This window comes from Tamandua tetradactyla, chromosome 8 (assembly GCF_023851605.1).
Source record: "Tamandua tetradactyla isolate mTamTet1 chromosome 8, mTamTet1.pri, whole genome shotgun sequence".
In the NCBI taxonomy this organism is placed as follows: Eukaryota; Metazoa; Chordata; class Mammalia; order Pilosa; family Myrmecophagidae; genus Tamandua; species Tamandua tetradactyla.
This window is the reverse complement of record NC_135334.1, coordinates 120,477,221-120,496,971: the sequence shown is the minus strand read 5'-3', so window position 1 is coordinate 120,496,971 and position 19,751 is coordinate 120,477,221. Positions and strand designations below refer to the sequence as shown.

Here is a 19,751-nt window from a genome sequence, read left to right as displayed (position 1 = left end):
ATCTCAAGATAAAACGTTTTTGAAAAAGTTAATTTTTCCTACATCTGGCTTGAAGAGAGGGTCTAAACTCAAAAATAAGACACATGGTGTTTCTCTGGTGTACACACAACAGGAGGCTTACTGAAGGCAGGATGAATTCTTCATATGTGAGTGAAAGGCATGTACAGAAGTACAATCACATGCAAAAAAACATGGCGCAGGTTGGATAGCCTGGTTCTCAAGCAGTGCTCCTTGGGACATGACAAGGCTGACTGCTAGTGAAAACTGTGAAGGCTGTTCAAAGTGTTCAGACAGTGAATTCAGCTATAAGTCACCGGCAACTGACAATCCCCTGCTAACATATACTGAAGTTTCCACCTAAACAAAAGCAAAGAAACCCCAATCCATGGAAGTTATATCAACAAAAGGTACTTAATGGTATGCATGCAAAATTACACCATGTATTTCAAAATACCATGTTTGGAAACACAAATCCATGACAGGAAAATAGTCTAGTCCATGGATTTCATTCTCAGAGTTATATATCTGATGAAGAACAGAAACAAGCACAGGCTGACTAATAATTATGTGGCCTGGATTAGGTCATAACCAGAATTAGCTTTGCAGACCTCCCACCCTGATTGGATTTGGTTTAACATCACAAGCTGAATGATGGGGAACCTTGGGAAAAGACAAAAACCTTAGAAATCAGACAATTTGGTAGAGGTCTATTCTTTTCTTACTGTTCCTACAATCTATCTTAGTCATAAGGTTCTATACTGTTTTTTTGGGGTGGGTAGGGGTGCACGGTCTGGGGATCAAATCCGGGTCTCCAACGTGGAAGGCTAGCATTCTACCACTGAACCACCATGCACCCTACACTTTCTGATTAAAAAATTAATAGGCCAGTCAAAGATTTAGAGAAAAAATATTAATAGACCTAGCATTCCTCAAATGTCGTGTAAGCAAGGTAAGAACTGGGGTGGAAAGCTGAAGTTATTATACAGTCAAGTTAGTCACTGATGCCTTACTTGAACTTGGACAGATCATCACCTCTGATAACCTGGCCGAGAGGGCAGTGATGAAGTAAGCGATACTTCCTGATAGAAAAGTGGCAACACTGTGATGAACAACGCTTACTCCAAATAAAGCCTGCATTTGGAGCATGTTCCTCGCACCTCCTCCTTTCCTTTCTTGCCCCACCAGCTTGGACCATCCCTTTATAAACCCTCCTTCATAACATTTACCACAACTGCAATTATTTGCGTATTCAGTAAAATCTGTCTACACCCACCAGACTATATCTCCATGAGGAAAGAGACTGTGCCTTTCCTTTTACCAGTGTATAGGCACTACTTGGTAACAAGCCCCAGCAGGGCATAGAGCAGGCAATTCCTCTTGGATGAATGAATGAATGGGCACTTTGGAAGATAAAAGTCAACCATGCAAGTTCAATTCCTGGTGCTTGCCCATCTAAAAAAAAAAAAAGTCAACCATGGTGTGAGCCACCAGTTGAAAATGTTTCAGCAACACAATATGCACTACTGCCCTATAAATCTGAAAACAGGAACTTTTATCTTTTCTAAGAATCACAGAAGACAGGAAGAGCATAAACAAGGGACTACTTACTGGTGGGGGCTTCTTCCTCATCTCAAAAGTGCGTGTGGCACCAAAACTGAGGGACGCGATTATGGGGCACCTCCCGAGTGAGGGCTCGTCATCACTGTGCCAGTCCACACCGTCTTTCTCATTTCGGTAAAGATTGCAGAGCAAGGAGTTGAAGGTGTGGCCGGTGTTCTCTTCAACGCGGTTCTTTAGAATGCTCAGCACAGGATGCCACTGCAATGAACAGGCCAAGAAAAGGGCAGAGACAGTCATGTAAGACCCAAGGTGACTGCCACATGGGAAAGGAGAAATAAAGGGCAAAATTAGTGAAGTTATAAACAAGGGCATAGAATTAGCAAACTACTTGGAAACTAAGAAATAGAAAGCAAAAACAGTAGTTCAATTCTTCCCATTATTTCTATTTTGAAGCAAGTTGACCTCCACAATTTCATAAAGACACTAAATTTCGTACAGCAATGTCACAAAGACCAGAGCCTATCTACCCATCTCAGCCTTTCCATGTTAAACACATAACCCTCGCAAAGAAGCCAATGCCAGTCAATACATTCAGGACAGTCACCTTGGTAAGTCAGTAAGGCAGTAAGTGGACCAGAATCAGGGTTTGCTTCCACAGCTGACGCCTCACCAGGTAGCAGATACTGACTAATGTTTAAAGAGCGAAACAACTTTCCTGCTGGATGGCCTTCTATTCATTCTATTACCATTTTATCATGAATAGCAGAATTGCTTTTTTAAAAAGATACTGAATATTTCCAGAGTAGCTAACTTCCTAAAAATGGACCCTAAAGGGGGAAAGCACTCTTTTCTACAGAATGGGAATTATTACATACCCTTAGTGAGCGGGTAGTCTGTGAGCTACAGAAGATTTAAACAACCACAGCCCTTCCTCCTGGGCTCTGAGCTCACTTATGTAGTTTATATTTGGAACTTTTAGAAAAGCCTCTGTTTTGTCATGTACATACAGGAAACTTGAACCCTGACCTTAGGTTGTGCTTGGTAGATACCATCAGCACAGCTAGTAATGGCTGTGTACAGTTCTATTCTCCTCCCAGAAATCTCAAGTGCTTTCCAGAGCTTCCTTTCAGACAGCAGTTCTCCAAATTTACACTATTAAAAAGTATGGGGTGGTACAATGGTGGCTCAGTGGCAGAATTCTCATCTGCCATGCTGGAGACCCAGGTTTAGTTCCTGGAGACTGCCTATGCAAAAAAAAAAAAAAATGTTTTTTAAGTATGGAAGATGCTAAGGAACTTCTGTAGAAGTCACAGCTATAAATATTTACCAGATTAAAAATTAAAATAGAAAAAAAATTTTTAATGATTAACTTCTTTAAAAAAGCAATGTTAAATACACTACATGTTAACATAAATATTCTTTTATGAAAAATAACTATATTTTCTAATACAAAAAAATTGATGAGTGGCACTCCTTTGCAAATCTCTTTGCTGTCTAGATTAACAGAAGACAGTTGACTCTCATACATTCAATCTGTTACAATATGCTGTTTTGGGTGAAGTGTATGAAGAAAATTGGCTCTACAGAGATCAGCAGTTAGGAGAGTTGGAAAAGGTATTTCATAGCCTTTATAAATAAATAATTGTAGATATTCTTTGATATTACATCAAAACTCAACAAGTGTTAATTTCTTAAAGGTTAGCTGCAGTGTGGGATCTAAAACCATATAAATGTTATATTTAAATCCACTGGTCTAGCTTACACTCTGAATGCCTTTTTTAAACTTGCATGATTTTGTAACATCAAGCACTGCTCATTTGGAAAATGTCAGTTCACTAAGTTATGCAGTTCTTCTAAATGTTGACATATTACATTATACAATAAAAAAAATTCACATTCATTAATACTTCCACCAAGCTCATCAGAAAAGTCTGAGTAATGGGACATGGTCAGACTCAAAATGACCAATTTTCCAAAATTCTGATTTTTGTGTGAAAACTCAAATTTTATTATTAATCCTGACCACTGTTTTTCTTGAAGTTATATTTAATTCATTCTTTTTTATGAGAAAATGTCTGCCAGATACTTATGTCTGAATAAGTACACTTTGTCAGTTGTTCTTTCAAGTAAAAACGGTCCATGAAAAAGGTAGCTAGTTCAGCTCATATCTCACACACACACACACACAAGTGCTTTTCCTCAAGACAACCATCATACTTTGGTTTGCAGCAGAAGTGCTTTATGTGTCCTTTCTATTTCATCAAACGAAACGTTAAAAACACAGATTCAAAGGTTGAGATTCAATATTAATAGAGGGTCATTCTTAAGCGAAATCGGCAATTTTGTTTTAGTTTATTTTTACTGGAAATACATGAATGTGAAAAATATACGACTTCTAGTGTGATTTGGTTACAATGCCTTCATTCATGCTAAAGCACCAGCAGTTTTATCCACCATTACTTTTGCACATCAGTACAAATTCAACTAAGAAAACAGTTTTGACCGTGTGGAACCCCAGAGGCTTTCAAGGACCCCCTCTCCAGGAGCCCACAGATTATAATTTGAGAACTACCACTGTAGAGAACTCCTTAAAAGTCTCTGTATATGTTGGTAGTGAAGGAATGAATATTCAGCAGAGAAAAGTATAATACTAATATTCAGTATATCCCAAGGCTACTATGAGGTAAAACTCCTAGGGAACCACTCAGCTTTGCTGTGATGTGAAAATCATGGTTAAAGCTGAGATTCCTTGTAGACAATAGCATTGTATCCTAAGCAGAGGATTTTAAAATACAGCAACACCAACAAACAAAACTCAGATGAATAAAACAGAAATGTTAATAAATTCCAAAGAGTAATTCTAATAATAATGTTAGCAAGCTGTATTTCGTATATGGAGATAAAGATCAGATACTAGAATTATATATACATGAAAAGAAAAACAAGAATGCAAAGGGGAACACAGCTTTTTTGCAATGTGACTGAGAAACTAATTAGCAAATCCCTGACTCGCTGAGGTACTGAGCACTGTGATAACATCAGGTCTGCATTATGCTTTTAGTTGGTATGTATTTTTCTTTGATATTTTTGGTGGCAAAGTACAGAGAAAAGGAGAAAAGGGGAATAAAGAACTAGAGAACTAAATTTAGACTCTCCAACCAATATTCTATACAGGTCCTCAGACCCGAGCGTCTAAATTAAAATTCAGTGTCATCTCACTATTCAGTGAAGACATTCTAAAAAGGCATTTGAGGAAGACAGGATGAGAATATACAAATCACAGAAGTAAAAGGACCCATGCGGTGGATCTAAACTCTGTTTTTTCAGAATCCTAGAGTACCAAAGGGGTGCCTGTGGAGCGACAGTAAGAGAAAGGGGAGGTCAAGCTGGTGGGGCTCCCAGGCTACCTCTGCTGCAGACAAGGCATTCCATTCTATCGGCCTTCCATAGTGGATTCATATAAGATCAAATTTGAACAAAGTCTAAAGGAAGTTTAAACTACGACCGAACCTGCACCTTTTCCATGGGATATTAAACTGGAGGTAACACTTCCACTTTAAGATTAAACAAGTATTCCAACACATATACATATACATTAGTGAATCCCCTTTCAAAAAATCTAAGTGGGGGGGAGTGCAGGGTAGTTCAGTGGTAGAATTCTCACCTGCCATGTGGGAGACTGGGGTTCAGCTCCCAGTCCACACACTTGCCAAAAAAACAAACAAGCAAAAAAAAACAAAAAATTCAACAAATGGTGCTGCAATAACAGGACACTTACATGGAAAAAAAATCATGAAATGTGAACCTGCCATACAGCATACAAAAAGAAAATCTGAGAGGCATATCTTTTGATTTTTTTCAAGGCTGTCATAAATAAACTAAATCTATTAGCAGAAAATATGAAATTATGAGCCACACAAATCCAAAAGAAAAAATTCTAATTTAACAACCTTAAATCTAATAAGAGGGACTTGCCTGAACAAATTGTGGTATACACACATGAAATACTATGCAGTCATTAAATATAACATTGTGGAAGAATGAAGATAAAACACATTAATACACAGTTAAATGAAACATAGTATGCATAATTGATTTTATTTTTATAGAAACAGAATTCTCTACATATATTTGACTAAAATAAGAGAAGATTAGAACCAAAATATCAGGTGGTATAAGTATTAGGAATTTTAATACTATTTTTTGCACTTGTAGATAATTTCTAAATTTTAAATGAGTATTTATCATTTCTTATATCATTTTAAAAATTATCATTAAAAATTATTTTGAAGAGATGTCAAAATGTCCCCAAAGTGTAAGACAGTAAGAAGCAACTCTACCCAGTAGATGCTGTACATCTAAAACAGTGGTTATCAACCAACAGTGATTTTTTTCCCCTCAGCAAACATTTAACAATGTCTGGAAACACTTTTGGTTGTCACGACAGGGTGGAAGTGCCTCTGGCATACCTACTGGCATCTACTGGGTAGAGTTCAGGGACACAGCTAAGCTGCCTGCAGTGCACAGGACAGCTCCCAGAACAAAGAATTATCCAGCCCCAACAGTACGGAGGTTGAGAACTTCAAATAGAATGAATGAAAAAGAACTTCTTCCTTACAGCCTGTTTAGTCTTCAACTTCTCTGCTATGACTATTGGCAAGGAGGTAAATTACTTCTGACAGAAGCATGAGCAGCAGTCTATACTGGACTGGCCTAATTCAGTTCTCTCCACATTTCCAAATGAACCTCAGATCTAAAGGGCCCCAACATTTCCCTGGGCCGCATTCTAAATGCAGCTCTAGAAACCAAAGCAAGCAGGTATCTCCTTCTGTGAAAAAGCCATGAACCCCCACCCAGTATTTTATCCCTGGACATCTTAGTACAGTGGTAGTTTGTGATCACAAGTACTGGGAGCCCTAAAATGTGTCACCACTTTTGTTTCTCCTAATATCATAAGCAAAACTCCATTTTCTTCAAACTCGCTTTCAATAAAGCACAACATTCTTTGCCAAAGGCAAGATTCCAGGAACTAAATTGGGAGCTATTTCCTGGACCTTAACTCCATCCTCTGGACAAGCTTAATTTATAGACTGGAATATCTTTGTCTACTGTTATGGAAATTTTTAAAAACAAAAGGAGCAGTAGAAACAAGCCAAAGCATGATAAATTGTAAGTCTGAGAGCTGCAGCCAGAGAATGAATACAAAGCCAAAAAGAAAAACACGAGATTTCTTCACAAATGGCAAGAGAGTCTGAGAAGCTGAGAGACTTCTGACCTCACTGGCCGGTCCTGGGGACCTGGCCCTCGCAAAGCTTGGGGAATGAGAAGATTAGGAAAAAAAGATGGTTCACTTTCTTGAAATCCTGGATTCTGATTCCAGTTTACTCTAGTTCTGGCTTTTTTCTCACCCTCTGAGTTCAGCTGGGGATCAAAAGTGTATAATGGGTGACAGGCACAAAGACTCATATTTGAGCCCAGAGGATTTGCTGAACTAGGAACCATCATGCATTTCTGCGAGGTAATTTACTGTTATTTTTATAGTACTCATATTTATAATATATAGTCTACAAAACCCATACCAACAACAATATTCCAACATACGTGAGGATTCGGTTCCATAGTGACTCTTGAATAAGTGTAAGGAAGGTCTCCATACCATGCTGTGAGTCTTGGCTGCTGATAAGTTATATCTAAGAAAGAAAATACAGGGCCTTTGAAATGGTTTAGTGCTATTTAAGACATACCTACTGAGTGCCAGCTCTGCGCCTTGAAATGTGCAGGAAGCTATGAGAAACACAAAGTAAGAGTAAGGATGGCTCTGACCCAAGGTTCCATTTCCACAGAGGACATGGGATTTGAACAGGATGGGTAAGAGCTAAAAGGAAGATAAGACAAGAGAAGGCACTTGGACAGAAACAGCATGGATGAAGGCTCTGAGAATAGACTATGTGTGGTTTGTTTACGTCAGCACTGACACAAGCAAGTGTGAAGAAATCACACTGGGGAGACTTTTGAAAGTCTACAAAAGCAAGATTTGGAGATTAAACCCTTATAGATAGGAATTTGTGGCAACAGGGTCCATAACTAGAAACAAGACAAATTGTTCACCCATGTGTCCAACATTGTAAAAGCCCTTTTGATTTCAAATGAAGAAAAAAGTACTCTGACAAACCATAGCATGTAGCTAATCTGAGTCAGAAGTGTTTGATATCTAAATTTATAGACAGAGTTATTCATAGATCTATTATTTTCCCACAACTGATACCAACAAAAAACAATAATAATAAAAATAGTTTTCATTCATTGAAGGCTTGCTATGTACCAGACATTCTGTAAAGCACTTATCATACATTCTTTTATTTAATTATCACAACAACCTTATAAGGTAGGTATCATTATTAACTTTATTTTACAAAAAAGAAAACCAAGGATCAACTGTAATTTGCTTAAAATTAACAATTATCTTGAATAACAAAGTCAACAATCAAAGCCAAACCTGAGATAAAAAACTCTGCTATAGAAACTGCTGGGAGTTGGGGAAAGACTGCTCTGAAAAAGCTGACTCCTATTCTGATGCCTGCATCACAAAAATGAAGCCAGTGTTTACTCTGCTGCTTTCTTTATAGAAAATTTAAACTGACTCATGGTGCCAGAAAGGAAATTCTCTGCCGAAGCACATTTGCCCCCCAGTGACCACCAACGGTACTACTGCTTGTGGATGCCCACAGAGAAGCGGGTTCCAAGCCAGGAAATAAACTATGCCTTGTCAACCCCACAAGCTCATAAAAGCACAGATGCTAAAGTTAAAAGAGACTGGAATTTTCTGGTGAAAGTAAAATGGGAATAAAATGTCAGTAAGAAGGACAGCAAAAGACTATACCAAATCAGGATCAAAAAAAAGAAAGCTCTGGATGTTTCTGTGAAGAAAGAGGAACGCTGGCACCATTTGAACTAATAAAGACAGTGAACAAAGACAAATGGAGATAAACATGTCAACCAGAGCTCAGGCAAACTAAGTTTGCTTTGATTTCCTCTCAACTTCATCTCCAGATTGCTAGCACATTCACTCTGGTCTCTGGCTTTCCACCTACTGTTTTTTTCTGCCTGGAATGTCTTCCCTGTTCCTTCTGACGAGCTAATTCCTACTGAGCCACAGGGTCTCGGTTAGGTTTGGACTCTGTTTAAGACTGGCAGTAGTGAGAAGCAATGGTCCTGGGGGCGTTTCGGGGGGAAGAACAGGCAGAAACAACCAAAGTCTCAGAGAGCTACTTACCCTCTCTGATACCTGTCCTCTGTTTCCAGGGAACATCCTGAAGAAGCTGTTCCAATATCCAGTCTGCTTCTTTCAAATCAACAAAGCCAGGATACAAACGCAACCTTGATGCAAAAGAACCCGGGAAAGATGGGTTAGACTCTAATTGTTAGAGGAATAAAGTAATCTGTATGCTTCCTTTTTACCGGCCAAAATCACCTTACCACACCTCCCATGGCAGGCAGAGCCTAATATCACCGAGGTCATAAAAGAAATTCCTTTCATGTAAAGACAAATGAGAGAGGAATTGGAGGATAAAGAGATACAATGAAGCTTGTATTTATTTATATATTTATTTTTGAGCTAATCAGATAGATCGAGGTTCATATACTGCTCCAGCATTGCTTAGCTGCAAGAATTTGGGCAAATTACTTAACCTCTCTGAAACTAGGTTTTCTCATCTGTAACATGAAGATGATATCCATCACATAGAGTCACTGTGAAGAGTAAATAAAATAACTAATAAAATGCCTGCCCTGTGTTATTTTAACCATTGGCAGTTTTCTGAGACAATGTCAATTCTAGTGAAAGCTAGAGATTATATGACTGTACCAAAATAAATGTATCAAAATAAACATATCCAAATGAGGGTTCTTTTTGTCACTGAAAATATGCTTACTTCAACAATGCCAGCCAGCTTAAAATATTTCTGGATCTCCTTTTTAAGAAAGTCTATGGAACATTCTGTCAAACAGCCCTGGTAGTAACAAACTGAAAGAACCAAAGCTCACCTGCAAAGTCACTCCTGGTTAACAACGAGATGTGATCAAAATAACACAACTAATTTTCTTGTGTGATTGTTAAACTTGCTTTAAAGAGGAGATTTCAAAAAGGGTTATGAACAATGGAAGTGCCATTGGAATTATAGAGCTTTTTAAGTCCAGAGGAAGCTCCTTTAAATTATTTGTTTTAAATGCCTCATTATTTTATAGTGACAGTACACTCATGCATTAAGGTGACGCTTTCTAAAACGCTGAATGTTTCATATATCCTAAATAGTACACGCTTCAAGATTTTTGAAATCTTAAATATAGCAAAAAGACCTACAGTTTACAAGTCAAGGAGAGACCCAATTCTTTTTTTTTTTTGATCATTCCATTCTACATATATAATCAATAATTCACAATATTATCACATAGCTGCACATTCATCATCATGATCATTTCTTAGAACATTTGCATCAAATCAGAAAAAAATAAAAAAACAACAGAAAAAAATTCATACACACCATACCCCTTACCCTTCCCTTTCATTGATCACTAGCATTTCAAACTAAATTTAACATTTGTTCCCCCTATTATTTATTTTTATTCCATAAGTTTTACTCGTCTATTGATAAGGTAGATAAAAGGAACATCAGACACAAGGTTTTCACAATCACACAGTCACATTGTGAAAGCTATATCATTACACAATCATCTTCAAGAAACAGGGCTACTGGAACACAGGACAGACCCAATTCTAATATTAATTAACTATGGCCCTGGGGAAAAATTACTCAATCTCCCTAGGCTTTACTTTCTTATCTGAAAAACTGAGACGTAATAGTTACTATGCCTGACTGAGAGTCTATGAAAACGTTACGCAGCCAGGCATGCTATATAAAAAGGAAATATTATCCAATTCTTGCTCCCCATCATACCAAACATTATTTAAGGGACAGAAGTTACCTATTTCAAAGAGAGGATTAGCACATTTTAAGACTGTAATTCAGTGATAATTATAGTCACTTTCTAGTGAGGATTCACTTACCTTGATACACCCATGGGTGACATGCTGATTTCATACACACCCTCTCTGCTAAGGAAATAAACGAAATAAACTTGTCAGTATTAGGCAAAACAATACACTACACCTGGTGAAAGGGCTGTCCTTTTGAGTTCCCAAAGTAGTGACTCAGGAAAATCATTTAACAGCACTTGGAGGGAGACAGAGTCCCTACCTTCCACTATCACCAAGATAAGGGACCAGATGACCATACATCACTAACAGCACTGGGAAGAGAAATGACAGGATCAGGGATGAAGATGAAGGCTGGGATAAGATAAATTCTGATTCTACCCCTTTACATTTCATTTATTATTTAGACTGATTTGCCCAGGAATCTATTACACCTTTGGAAAATGGGATGTATATAACAGATAGCAAGTATATCTCAGGACTCTGAGCTTTTCCTGCTTTTAAACACACATCTACTGAGGCTCTTCCTTCAATTAAAATCCTTCAGTACCTCCCCATCAACTTGATAGCTTTGCATTTAAGGTTCTTACGATCTAGGTCCGTTTCCTGATAGCTCTCACAACTCATTATCTTCCTGCAAACAATAAACTGCTAAGAACTTCCTAAATACACCACCACATCTCTAACCCCATGTTTTTCCACGGGCTGGAATACCTCTCTGCCACCCAGCACCCTCACCCACTTCCAACCTTGGTCCAGTGGAAAATTCGAATTTGATTTTCAAAATCCAGATCAGCATCTCTTTCTCTAAACCTTTCACAACCTTCAATCCACTCAAAGTGAATTACTTCATCCTCCATGCTACCCCTAGATCTACTGTTTCACAATGTAGAGGACTGGCATTTATTTGTTTACATGTCTGTATCAGCCAGAAGACTATGAACTCCTCAGGGGCAAGGATAAAATAATTATCCTGTTTCCTGGTGCCTCACACAATAAAAAGCTTTCTGAATTTGCTCAAGTGTGAGACAGTACAAAACTGCTGCAGATACGCAGTGTAACAGAGAAGTGTGGTGTTGACTGGATAGGTACATCTTTAAAGACAGTGTCAAATACTTCTCAGGGAGAGAATAATATAAAGGTTTTCATATTACCCTCTGCTATCTCAGTTAGTAGGTCAAGATCTCTGAGCTACGCTCTCAGATGTGTGAGCCCCCTGAGCCAAAATAATTATTGTCATATATATGACATTTATGAATTAGCTGCCTATAAAGTTTCCCAGTGTAAAAATATGATGTTTCGGTATGATATATTTTGGGCCACATTTGGAAACTGGTTTACTTCAAATATGGGGGACATTTCTAGCTGTCAAAAAAAATCTAGCATACTTAACTTTAATTTAGATGATGAGAATTAAACTCTATGGCCAAGCAGGAATGGGTTCTATCATCCTTCTCTGACATGCAAACAGACAACTGTCTACTTTTCCAACTTGAATGTTCCATCTTTACCTTCTAACGGGTTTCATAGTTTGTTTACTCTATCACCAACGAAGTCAATTCTGGTATTGGTAAAATAATCAAAAACTGTTAGAGCCGAACAAGGCCTTAAGTGATTAATTTACAGGCAAGGAAACTGAAGTCCAGTTTGAAGAGAGAATGTAGTATCTTACCTAAGGACTAGCTCATAGCTAACCAGTGGCAGCAGGACCAAGACTAGATGCCCTCTTTGAAAGGATATTGACATTTGTGTTGGTTTCAAATGTTTCTAAGATATACAAGCCAAGCTGCAAACAGCTAAAAAGCATAACAAATTGCTCTTGGGCAATAACATACACATATTAACCAACAATAATTTGTTAAAATAAAAGAATCTTTTTTAAATTATCTATTCAACAAATATTTATTGAGTATTTATTATATGCCAGGCATTTTTTTAAACTTTTTTTATTGTATAGTATAACATAAATACAAAGCAAAGAAATAAAAAGCAATAGTTTTCAAAGCACTCTTCAAAAAGTGGTTACAGGACAGATCCCAGAGTTTGGCATGGGCTACCATACGATTCTCTCAGATTTTTCCCTCTAGCTGCTCCAGAACATAGGAGGCTAGAGGGCTTAAATACTTTTTTATCATCACAATCAACTTTTCTTTCCTTCTTTTTTTTATGAACAATAATATATGTACATAAAAGCTATAAATTTCCAAGCACAGCACCACAATTAGTTGTAGAACATATTTCAGACTTTGACATGGGTTACAATTTCACAATTTTAGGTTTTTACTTCTAGCTGCTCTGAAATACTGGAGACTAAAAGAGGTTATCAATTTAATGATTCAGTACTCATATTCATTTGTTAAGTCCTATTTTCTGTGTATAACTCCACCATCGCCTTTGATCTTTCCATACCTCTCACTGGGGTTGTGTGGGCTATGACAATTCTAAATTTTTGACATTGGAAGGGTTTGTCACTAATATGGGGTAGGGAGATGGAACTATCTGATATTCTGGAGAGGCTGGACTAGGCTTCAGGATTTATCTGGACCAGGGACACATCTGGAGGTTGTAGGTTTCTGGCAAGTTACTCTAGTACCTGGAACCCTTGTGGAATCTTATAAATTGCCCTAGTTGTTCTTTAGGATTGGGTGGAATGGTCCTGGTTAGGGGTTGGCAGATTCTACAAAATAAAAGAATCCTTCTTACTGACAATTTATCTATATTAGAAATAAATTGAGAAGTAGAAAAAAGGAGACAACATATCTCTCATCAGTCTTAGATAAGAGCATTTATAGACACAGATCAATATAAGAGGAATGTTTACTACCATTTAAATTGTTCTGGAACAATTATGTGGTTTTAATAAATGGACTAGAAGCTCATCCAGATTTCTAACATCTTTTATAAGCACTGCTAGTAAAACAGTACTTAGAGGCTTCTCTGAGACTCAGGAAAACTTCCCCTCTGTCTTTCTCTAGATGTTTTACCTTACCGTCTGCAGACCTAAGTGAAACAGGATCAGGAAAACTAAACCAGAGTTGAAGTTCAGTGAACAGAGATTTTGGAACATTTTCTATGCAATCATAAAATTTATAAAGATTTTCAAAGACAAGTTTAAAGATATCTAGGATAGGAACATACCAGCCCAAAATTCAGACACTTACTGGGTCATATTTTTCCCAGATAGAAAAAAACAAGATTAGGGAAAGATCCCAGGCTATCTACTTCACTGTGGGCACTTGTTAGGGAAAAGCAGCAAATTACTTACTCGATCACTCGTGGCTCTGGGGCTCTGCGTGTTGCCTACAAGAAAACAGGAAGATCTTATTTCTGAATGATTCCTAATCCCCAAGGAAACTTACTCGCAGGATTGGATTACCATATTCTTCCATTTTGGGTCAAAATCAATCAGGTGTAAAACTATCTCTTTTTATCAAGCTTTTATTACCCCTCCAGAGATATGCATTTCTACTCTTCTTTCACACTTGTTAGTAAGTGGTAAAAGATGATATAACTGGAATTAATCAGTATTCCTAACAGCCAGTGGAAAAACCTTCTTTACATGAAATTTTTTAAAAAGAAGATATATTATAAAATAAGGGGGAGCGATTACCAAACCCACAGCAATAAAAAGGATTATAAGAGGATACTATGAACAACTATATGCCAACAAATTAGATAACCTAAACGAAATGGGCAAATTCCTAGAAATACACAAACTACTGATACCAGCACTAATTCAAGAAGAAATAGAAAATCTCAACAGAACAATAACAAATGATGAGATTGAATCAGTGGTCAAAAACCTTCCAACACACAAAAAAACTAGGACAAGATGACTTCATTGGTAAATTTTACCAAATACTCAAAGAAGAATTAACATCAAACCTGCTCAAACTCTTCCAAAAACCTGAAGATGGTGAACACTACCTAACTCCTTCTATGAGGCCAGCATCACTTGAACGACATCCAAATCAGAAAAGTAGAAGTAAAACTTCCCCTGTTTGCAGATGACATGATCCTATATACAGGTAATCCTGAAAAATCCACCATAAAGCAACTAGAGATGATAAAGAAATTTAGCAAAGTGGCAGGGTACAACATCAACACAAAAAATCACTAGTGTTTCTATACATTAGTAATGAACAATCTGAAGAGGAAATCAAGAAAATAATTCCATTTACAACAGCAACTAAAAGAAACAAATATCTAGGAATAAATTTACCAAGGATGTAAAGGACCTGTATATAGAAAACCACAAAACATTGCTGAAAGAAATTAAAGACAGTACGTGTTCACAGGCTCAAAGATTAAATACTGTTAAGATGTTAATTCTACCCAAAGCAATTAACGGATTTAATTACATTCCAATAAAATTACAACAGTGTTGTTTGCTGAAATGGAAAAACCAATATCAAATTCATATGGAAAGGTAGGGGGCCCCCACAGCCAAAACCATCTTGAAGAAGAACAAGGCTGGAGGGCTCATACGTCCCAATTTTAAAAACTTATTGCAAAGTTACAGTGATCAAAACAGGGTAGTATTGGCCCAAAGATAGAATATAGAGCTATGAAACTGAACTGAGAGTTCAGAAATAAACCCTCACATCTATAGCCAACCGATTTTGACAAGAGGGACAAGTCCACTCAACTAGTTCCGTCAACAAACAGTGCTGGGAAAACTAAACGTCTATATGCAAAAGAATGAAGATGGACCCCAACCTCACATTATATACAAAAATTAATTCAAAATGGTAGAAAGACCTAACATAAGGACCCAAACTATAAAACTCCTACAAGAAAGCATAGGGAAACATCTTTAGGACCTTATGTTAAGCAAAAGTTTCTTAGACTTTACACCAAAAGCATGAGCAACAAACGAAAAATTAAAAACCTTTGTGCATCAAAGGACTTTATGAAGAAAGTAACAATACAAATTACAGAATAGGAGAAAATATTTGGAAATCATCTACCTGATAAGGGTTTTAATATCTAAAATCTGTAAAAGAACTCACAACAAAAAGACAACACAATTTTTAAATGGGCAAAAAAAATTCAAACCAACATCTCTTCAAAGAAGATATCAAATAGCCAATAAGCTCATGAGAAGATGCTCAATAAGCACATGAAAAGATATGTATATTCCTGATCCTATCTCCCATGAAGGAAATTCAAATCAAAATTATAATGACCCCAGGGGTGTGGACCTTCCTGGTAACATGGGACAGAAATCCTAGAATGAGCTGGGACTCAGCATCAAGGGATTGAGAAAACTTCCTCGATCAAAAGGGGGAAGAGCGAAATGAGACAAAATAAAGTGTCAGTGGTTGAGAGATTCCAAACAGAGTCAAGAGGTTATCCTGAGGTTTATGCATTATACAGATATCACCTTTTTGGTTAAGGTGTAATGGCAAGGCTGGAGGGAACTGGTGTAGACACTATGGAAAACAGTTTGGCAGCTCCTCAGAAAGATAAATTAGAGTTATCAAATGACCTGGCAATCCCAATTCTAGGTACATAACCAAAAATAATTGAAAGGAGGGACTCAAACAGATACTTGTATACTAATAGTCACAGGAGCATTTTCATAATTGCCAAAGAGTAGAAGCAACCCAACCGCGTCCATTAACAGATGAATGGATAAACAAAACATGGTATATCATACAACGGAATATTATTCAGCCATAAGAGGGAATAAAGTTCTGATACACGTTACAAAATAGATGACTGTGAAGACATCCTGTTGAGTGAAATAAGCCAGGCAGCAAAGGACAAAAACAGTACGATCTCACTTAAATGAAATAAATAGAATATGAACATTCACAGTCATAGAATACCATCAGGAGCTGGGTGGGGTGGGGTGGGGAACCAGGAGTTAATGCTTAACGGGCACAAAGTTTCTATCCAGGTAATGAGAAGGTTGTAATGGGTGGTGACAGCAGCACAACACTGTGAATATAATTAACAGCACTGAATGCATAATTGAAAGGGGATAAAATGGGAAATTCCAGGTTGTATACATGTTACCAGAATAAAATTTAAAAAACAACATAGAACTATACACTCAAAAAGTGAACCCTAATGTAACTATGGATTACAGTTAATAGTATAATTATAATAATATTGTTTCATCAATTGTAACAAAGGTACCACACTAATAATGTAAAATGTTAATAACAGGGAGAACTGTGTGTGTGAGGGGGGTATATAGTACTGCTCTGTCTACATGATTTTTCTGTAAACCTACACTACTCTCATAAAAATTAAATTAGGAGGGTTGATCATTATTATGCAATACAGCATCATGCCTAATTTTTAGCTCTTTTTTCCACATTGTTAAAAACAGTGAATCTTTACAGTGTCTTATATTTTTCACCATGGGAAAAAGAACTAAAAAGCCAGGAATTTGACTGTCATAACAGACATTTTAATCCATTTCCAAAAACATTTATTATAACAGCACCAAAGACCCTGGTTTTGGGACTGTTAGAATATGGATAACCACTGCAAACTCTTGTCTTGGTATAGCCTTTAGCCTCTAGTCATGGCACAGCCTCCTTGCCTAAAATTTGGAAAATACTAAGACATACTATACTAAGTACTATAGACATACTGTACTATCCTATAAGACATACTATACCAAGACATAACATACTGAGGAGCTGATACTTCAAATTTAATTATTTTACAGATTTTACTCTCTTATTTATTAGTGAAGTTACTTATTCAAAACTATATACCTCAGTGTCTATTCTATGACTATAGTTTTATAGACAAATCTTTATTACTTCAAAGAAGAAATAAAAACTCACCTGCTCGGGTTCTTTGAACACAAACTGTCTATCAGACAGGTGTTGGTCCCTGTTTTTCCAGGTCTGGCCAGGCCTCTGGGGGACATGGCTCTTCACAGTGGTAGCTGAAGCAAGAGAGAACGCCCTCAAACAGGGGAAAATTCTGTTTTCATCACCTATTGAGCAAGGGCCAATAAAATGTACTTGGAGATAACCTCTATGATATCTAGAAATTAACTGGCAAGTCAAAAGAACTGAAAGGCCTGAGGAAAGTAACTAAAAATGAGGAATGCCAAAGACCCACCCTTACTTCATCTCAGCAAACCAGACAAAACACCAGTCACATTTTCAACAACGCTTTAACGTCAAGTGAAACTGTTATCATAAACCAAAAGGATATAAGTTAGAAGAGAATGGAGCTTGTCCACATCCATAAATAGGCTGAATTATATACCCCCAAAACACAGGCTCCAATTCTTAACCTGCATCCCTGTGGGTGTGAACCCATTATAAACTGGACCTTTTGAAGATGTTATTAAGGTCTGGTGGACTGAACCAGGGTGGGCCATAATCCAGGTTACTGGAGGCCTCCCAAACAAAAAGCCACAGGAAGGAGCCAGAAGCAGAAAGTGAACAGGAACCCAGAAAAGAAAGGAGTGGGCATCTTCATGCTAATTTGCATTGCAGAGACGCAAGTTAAGAAATCCTAAGGCTTCTGGCAAGCCAGTACCAGAAAGCTAGTGACCCCAGGAGGAAGCAAACCTTCTGGCCTCCAAAACTGTGAGACAATAAATTCCCGATGTTTAAACCAACCCACTGTGTGATATTTACGATAGCAACCTTGGTGAACCAAGACACACAAAGAAGTGATCTGCACAGGTTCTTGCCTGGCCGAGCAGTGGCCTGGCTCTTAGCAGGGCCAGCCCAGGCTCCCTGCACCCGCACTCGCTGTCTTTTGTCCTCCATGTTGAACAAGAAGGCTCTGCTTCTAGCTTTCAGAAGATTTCATTCCCGACTCGAAACACACAACGATATCTGTCTAGAAAACAGACAAGCATGCCTTTAGTAAGATGCAAGAGCTTAGATTCCTAAGGGGTAATTGTAATCTTTTCAGGCAGAAGAGATGGCTCAATGGTAATTGGAGTTTTTTATATATAATCAGCTTCTGACATTCCAACATTTCAATCAAGGAGCCTCTAAGTCATTTGAGGCTACTGGTTTATCTTTTGCAATTTTATCATAGTACTTTCCTTTCTTTCCCAAGACAGTGCATGCTAAGGAATTCTAAAACCAGGACCTATCATAAACCATATTACTCGTATTAGTCCCCAAGAGCAGGACATAAGGAAACTGTAACAGTCCCATTTTCACCTGCACATACACTGATAAATACGCTAAGGCCCAGTTTCCAAGTTCATTTCTATATTCTATTGTCAGCTGGCTGCTGACATCAAACTTCCCCGGAAGCTTGTTAAAAATACACAGGTCCTACATCTAAAAATTCTGATTTAGGATGAGATATAGGCATCAGGCCTTGTAACAAACATTCTAGGAGACCATCATGTACAAGTATGTATGGGGACCACACAAGGTTAAGTGACTTATTCAAAGTCACTCAGGAAATCAATAGCATGTAGATGAACAAGCAAATTTTATCAAATGCCAGTCTTCAAGTACCCGAAAAATTCACCTCAAAATAGCTTAATTTGATATTTCTGCCAATAAAAGCTTGGCCCACAGTATACACAGAAGCATGCTCAGCTACAAAACAAACAACAAATAAACAAAGGAGGCTTAGGCTACAGGTTCTGAATCTACGGTCAGATTTTTTAAAGGGTCTATCAAAGCAAGCTTTGACACCTCAAGTTCTCAAATGCGGAAAGACCATTTTTTAAGTTATTTAACCTAGATCCCAGGCCCCACCTTCAGACCTTCTGATCCAGGAGGGGTGAGATGGGCCCAGGAAGGCCACACCTGCCCGCGGGGCCCAACGCTCAGACGCACACGCGATCGGGGGACGCTCAGGGCAGGGCTCGCCTCCAGCCCCACCCACAGGACGCACATCCGGCCCCGTCTCATGACGTCACGCGCACCGCCGCCGCTTCCGGCGCCGCCGCCTCCGTCCGAGCGGGTGGGTCCGCGTGGGGAAAACCGAGCCTCCGAGGTGCCAGTGTGGGGTGGGAATGGGGGAATGCGGGCGCTCTGGAGCCCGGTGAGGGCTCGGCATGTGGCCTCCCGTGGGCATGAAGACGTGTTTCCCAGGCCGAGGTTCCCCAGGAGGCGAGCTCCCCGGCGCCGGGGACGTCCGGGCGCCCGAATCTCTGGTCCATGCCCAGCGCGGCTGGCGGAAGAGCGAAGAGTTTGGGGAGCCAGAGTAGCAAAAGAATTTGAAATTTATCCCAAAAGCCGTG

The 19,751-nt window shown here is 38.3% G+C and overlaps 1 protein-coding gene across 6 annotated transcripts in view; it reads right to left on the bottom strand.

Annotated features, from left to right (window-relative positions):
• Positions 1–19,396, bottom strand: part of ALKBH3 (alkB homolog 3, alpha-ketoglutarate dependent dioxygenase) — a 68,375-nt gene extending 48,979 nt beyond the window's left edge. For 2 of the 6 annotated variants that reach the window (XM_077114456.1, XM_077114461.1), the window contains exons 1-8: positions 19,264–19,396; positions 18,228–18,379; positions 17,362–17,465; positions 13,818–13,852; positions 10,625–10,672; positions 8,834–8,937; positions 7,162–7,250; positions 1,609–1,818 (exon numbers count right to left, since the gene is read on the bottom strand). In XM_077114456.1, the coding sequence (XP_076970571.1) occupies positions 1,609–1,818; positions 7,162–7,250; positions 8,834–8,937; positions 10,625–10,672; positions 13,818–13,852; positions 17,362–17,465; positions 18,228–18,306 (669 nt within the window). In that variant the 5' untranslated portion in view covers positions 18,307–18,379; positions 19,264–19,396. The remainder of the gene's footprint in view (positions 1–1,608; positions 1,819–7,161; positions 7,251–8,833; positions 8,938–10,624; positions 10,673–13,817; positions 13,853–17,361; positions 17,466–18,227; positions 18,380–19,263) is intronic. The other 4 variants (XM_077114460.1, XM_077114458.1, XM_077114457.1 and 1 more) reach the window with 4 other exon arrangements.
• Between the last annotated feature and the right edge of the window lie 355 nt (positions 19,397–19,751).